Source organism: Nerophis lumbriciformis, linkage group LG30, assembly GCF_033978685.3.
Source record: "Nerophis lumbriciformis linkage group LG30, RoL_Nlum_v2.1, whole genome shotgun sequence".
Lineage (NCBI taxonomy): Eukaryota > Metazoa > Chordata > Actinopteri > Syngnathiformes > Syngnathidae > Nerophis > Nerophis lumbriciformis.
Genome location: NC_084577.2, coordinates 22,425,249 through 22,430,086, shown reverse-complemented (window position 1 = coordinate 22,430,086; position 4,838 = coordinate 22,425,249). Strand labels below are relative to the sequence as shown.

The window sequence follows — 4,838 nt, the reverse complement described above, 5'->3', positions numbered from 1 at the left end:
TACAGTCTGCAAGGGATACAGTCCGTAAGCACACATGATTGTGCGTGCTGCTGGTCCACTAATAGTACTAACCTTTAACAGTTAATTTTACTCATTTTTACTAATTACTAGTTTCTATGTAACTGTTTTTATATTGTTTCACTTTCTTTTTTATTCAAGAATTTTTTTTAAATTTATTTATCTTATTTTATTTTGTTTTAAAAAGGACCTTATCTTCACCATACCTGGTTGTCCAAATTAGGCATAATAATGTGTTAATTCCACGACTGTATATATCGGTTGATATCGGTATCGGTAATTAAGGGTTTGGTCAATATCGGACCATCCATCCATCCATCCATCTACTTCCGCTTATCCGAGGTCGGGTCGCGGGGGCAGCAGCTTAAGCAGGGAAGCCCAGACTTCCCTCTCCCCAGCCACTTCGTCCAGCTCTTCCTGTGGGACCCCGAGGCGTTCCCAGGCCAGCCGGGAGACATAGTCTTCCCAACGTGTCCTGGGTCTTCCCCGCGGCCTCCTACCGGTGGGACGTGCCCTAAACACCTCCCTAGGGAGGCGTTCGGGTGGCATCCTGACCAGATGCCCGAACCACCTCATCTGGCTCCTCTCGATGTGGAGGAGCAGCGGCTTTACTTTGAGCTCCTCCCGGATGGCAGAGCTTCTCACCCTATCTCTAAGGGAGAGCCCCGCCACCCGGCGGAGGAAACTCATTTCGGCCGCTTGTACCCGTGATCTTGTCCTTTCGGTCATAACCCAAAGCTCATGACCATAGGTGAGGATGGGAACGTAGATCGCCATTATCGGACATCCCTAATAATGTGTTAATTCCGCGACTGTATATATCGGTATCGGTTGATATCGGAATCGATAATTAAGAGTTGGACAATATCGGATATCGGCAAAAAGGCCATTATCGGACATATCTAGTTCAAAGCGTAAGAAAAAAGTAGTTCCGATATGAGTACCGATAAAATCCTAAAGTATATTAAGAGTAAAAGTTGTGTGACCAGACTTCGTAAAGAAGCAGTTCCCACACTTTCCAAATCGTCCTCCGGAAACTCTTATAGATACATTGTTATCTTTGAGCCCTAATCATAAAAAATGTATCTCCGTGTTATATACCTCCTTAAGTTCAGTTGCTCCAAACTCTCTATCAGTGATAAGAGCCTCGTGGGAGAGCGATCTTAATACCAACATATCCGATCAACACTGGAACTCGGCCCTGAAACTGGTTCACTCCTCAATATGTGCCCGTCATAGTCTCATCCAATGCAAAGTAATCCATAAAATTCACTACACTAATTCAAAACTATCCAAAATCTACCCCACTGTTAGCAATACCTGCAATAGATGCAATCTCCGGCTGATCACGTCCATATGTTCTGGTCCTGCTCTAAACTATGTTCCTTTTGGGAGGACATTTTTGACACAATTGGAAAAGCATACGGTCAAAACTTTCCTCCCAACCCATTATCAGCCATTTTTGGCGTATGCCCCGATAACATGTGCCCGGTACCACTAAAACGCGCTGTTGCTTTTACGACCCTGCTGGCCAGGCGATTGATCTTGTTTAATTGGAAGCTGGCTCGCCCCCCATCACACGGCTGTTGGATTAGAGAGGTTCTCTACAATCTAAAACTGGAAAAACTTAGGTTTTCGCTAAAAGGCTCGGTTCAAGCATTTGAAAGCTCATGGAGCCCTTTTTTGTTGCATGTCAACTCTCTTGACCTATGCCCAGACGCAGATGAGGAATAATCTCCCTTTTATTTATTAGTATTATTTTATTCTATTTTTATTTTATTATATATTATTATTATTATTATTAAATTTTTATTTTATTTTATTATTATTATTATATATATATATATTTTTTAGATATATCTGTCTGTCTCTGGCCTCGTATGTGTGTGTGTGTGTGTGTGTGAGAATGTGTCTGTCTTTGTCGTCTTACTTGTTACACAATTGTGCCATTTGTCCCTCGTTAGTGGGACCTGAGTAGGGTGGGTGGGTGGTTTGGGTTTTAAGGGAATGGGTGTGAATCATTTACTGACTTTAAAATTGTACTGTTTCAACTTGCACTTTTTTCTGTCTATTTGAAAATGCCAATAAAAAAAGTTGGAAAAAAAAAAAAAGTTGTGTGACCAACCCCGTTGGGCCCCACGTACGCAACTCTAATCCGAGCCGTAACGTTGACAATATTTCTGGGCCGTTACTGATGTGCTGCTGCTGGTTTTGCTCCTGGTAGCCTACAAAGACCTCCAGTCCAGAGAGAACACAAGAAACGGGGCCTGGCAGGAGGAAGGCTGGCACGAGGTGGTCTACTACACAGGTGGGCACAAACCTTCTTCAGCTTGGTCTCGTGTAAAAAAAAAAAGACTAAAGTGAGCCCTCCCTCCCCGTCCACACAGTTCCTCTCATCCAGCACATGGACTCCAGGATCATGATCCCCACCAAGGCCTCGCCGCTCAAGTGAAAAGTCAGCGGAAAAGGAGAGCTTCAGCAACTTCATCCTTTTTTTTTTTTTGGTCCTTTTTCTGTCCGTCTTACGTCAACGTACAGTAAAGTAGCGGGTAAGTTTACTCGGTGCCAAGGGGCTCCGAATGTAAACATTAGGTCAAACTATGGCGTCACATTTCCTATGTTTACATTGTCATGCCTTCTGACGGCGCCGCTGTAAACTCACTAAATGGTTGACGAGCATTAGAATCTACCAAAGTGTCCTGAAAGGTGAAAGGAAAGCAGCTTTTACTTTTTACTGTCACGGTCATGGCTATTTATCATTTATACTTTCAACCTGTGTAACATATCAAGAAAATGTTATTTAAAAACCATGAACTGTTTGTTTTTGTCCTCTTTTTGACCCGGTTATCAAGTTCTTGTGAGGTTTCCAGTCTTTGTAAATCATGTGTGAGCGAAGCATGCCTTCTTTTCAAAAGTATATATATATGTGTGTGTGTGTGTATATCTTCAGGAGGAGTTGATAAACTACAACACGGTCAATGGTGTCACTACTTTTTGTGAGGATCAAGTTCAGCCAAGAATGTTCTATCATCAGGATGTCGTCATCGCCCCAGTTCACAGATTCAACCAATCCCTGAGAATGATCAGATCAGATCAGATAAGTCTTTATTGTCATCGCACAAGTACAACGAAACTATGTTTTCAGCACAAACCCGTTCAAGATTAGACAAACAGTGTACAGGGTTACAGAACAGGAACGCTGATGGGTCGCCACGAGGCGCCCCGTAAAAGATGGGGGAAAAAGGTAAAACACTGGGGGAAAAGATGAGTAAAAAAATACAATCTAGACTGGGCTCCTAAGGGGGCCTAGTCTGGAGTGGGGAAAAAACCTCCATGCCATGCACACATAAACACGTTACATTTAATCACGACAAACTCGCAACAGAGGGGCGGGGAGTCGGGGCCCTGGAGGTCAACTGCTGTTATGAAGCGCTGCCATCCGACCATCACCCCGAGGGGAAAACAAGCGGTGGTGAAGGTGGGGGAGGGGGTGTGCGTGTGTCCAATTGTCTTGGGTGTGATGATGAAATGTTTTTTTATAGACTGGGGCGGTATAGCTCGGTTGGTAGAGTGGCCGTGCCAGCAACTTGAGGGTTGCAGGTTCGATCCCCGCTTCCGCCATCCTAGTCACTGCCGTTGTGTTCCTTGGCCAAGACACTTTACCCACCTGCCCCCAGTGCCACCTAGACTGGTTTAAATGTAACTTAGATATTGGGTTTCACTATGTAAAGCACTTTGAGTCACTAGAGAAAAGCGCTATATAAATATAATTCACTTCACTTCACTTCACATCTGCAAAAGTTCGACTCCAGGCGTCGTCGTTGAGGGAGGGAGGTCAAAAGCGTCCGTCATTGAGGTGTCCTCGGGGGTGTTTTTCAGAACAGCCTGGTCCTGTTTCCACAGCGTCAAGGCCATTCCAGGGAGTCAAATCGTAGATTAGGATGTCTGTTTTCCGCGAGCAGACAAAACAATGACTTGTTGGTTCTATTCGTCCATGCTGGGTGCTCTCAAATTCAATTCAATTTTCCTTTTCAGCAAGCTTCTCCATGATGTGATCCATCTTGCGATTCAGTTCAGAAATCGCCACAGTCTGTGTTTCCACGGGGCATTTTATGCAAATTTTCGAGCATTTTATGCCCAACTTTTTATTTTTTGTATAAACCAGTGGTTCTCTAACTTTTTTCACCAAATACCACCTCAGGAAAAAAAACCTGGCTTTCCCTGTACCACTGTAGCGACCAACATTCAATTGCAATAGTGTAGTAGACCCAAGTATTCATTAAGAATAGAGTAAATATATATATATATATATATATATATATATATATATAGATAGTTAAGTTGTTCAACAGTCCGGGGTCTCCGTTGTCGTATTTTAGGCTTCATAATGGGCCACACATTTTCAATGGGAGACAGGTCTGGACTACAGGCAGGCCAGTCTAGTACCCGCACTCTTTTACTATGAAGCCATGCTGTTGTAACACGTGCAGAATGTGGCTTGGCATTGTCTTGCTGAAATAAGCAGGGGCGTCCATGATAACGTTGCTTGGATGGCAACATGTTGTACCTTTCAGCATTAATGGTGCCTTCACAGATGTGTAAGTTACCCATGCCTTGGTCACTAATACACCCCCATACCATCACAGATGCTGGCTTTTACACTTTGCGCCTATAACAATATGTTCCTCATTGGTCCGGAGGACACGACGTCCACAGTTTCCAAAAACAATTTGAAATTCATCAGACCACAGAACACTTTTCCACTCTGCATCAGTCCATCTTAGATGAGCTCGGGCCCAGCGAAGCCGGCGGCGTTTCTG

The 4,838-nt window shown here is 43.9% G+C and overlaps 1 protein-coding gene across 1 annotated transcript in view; it reads left to right on the top strand.

The window, feature by feature from the left end:
* The window catches only part of nipsnap2 (nipsnap homolog 2), a 25,662-nt gene extending 22,834 nt beyond the window's left edge, over nt 1–2,828 (top strand). The window contains exons 9-10 of the mRNA XM_061925984.1: nt 2,243–2,326; nt 2,406–2,828. Of these exons, the coding sequence (XP_061781968.1) occupies nt 2,243–2,326; nt 2,406–2,470 (149 nt within the window). The 3' untranslated portion in view covers nt 2,471–2,828. The remainder of the gene's footprint in view (nt 1–2,242; nt 2,327–2,405) is intronic.
* The last annotated feature ends 2,010 nt before the right edge of the window (nt 2,829–4,838 follow it).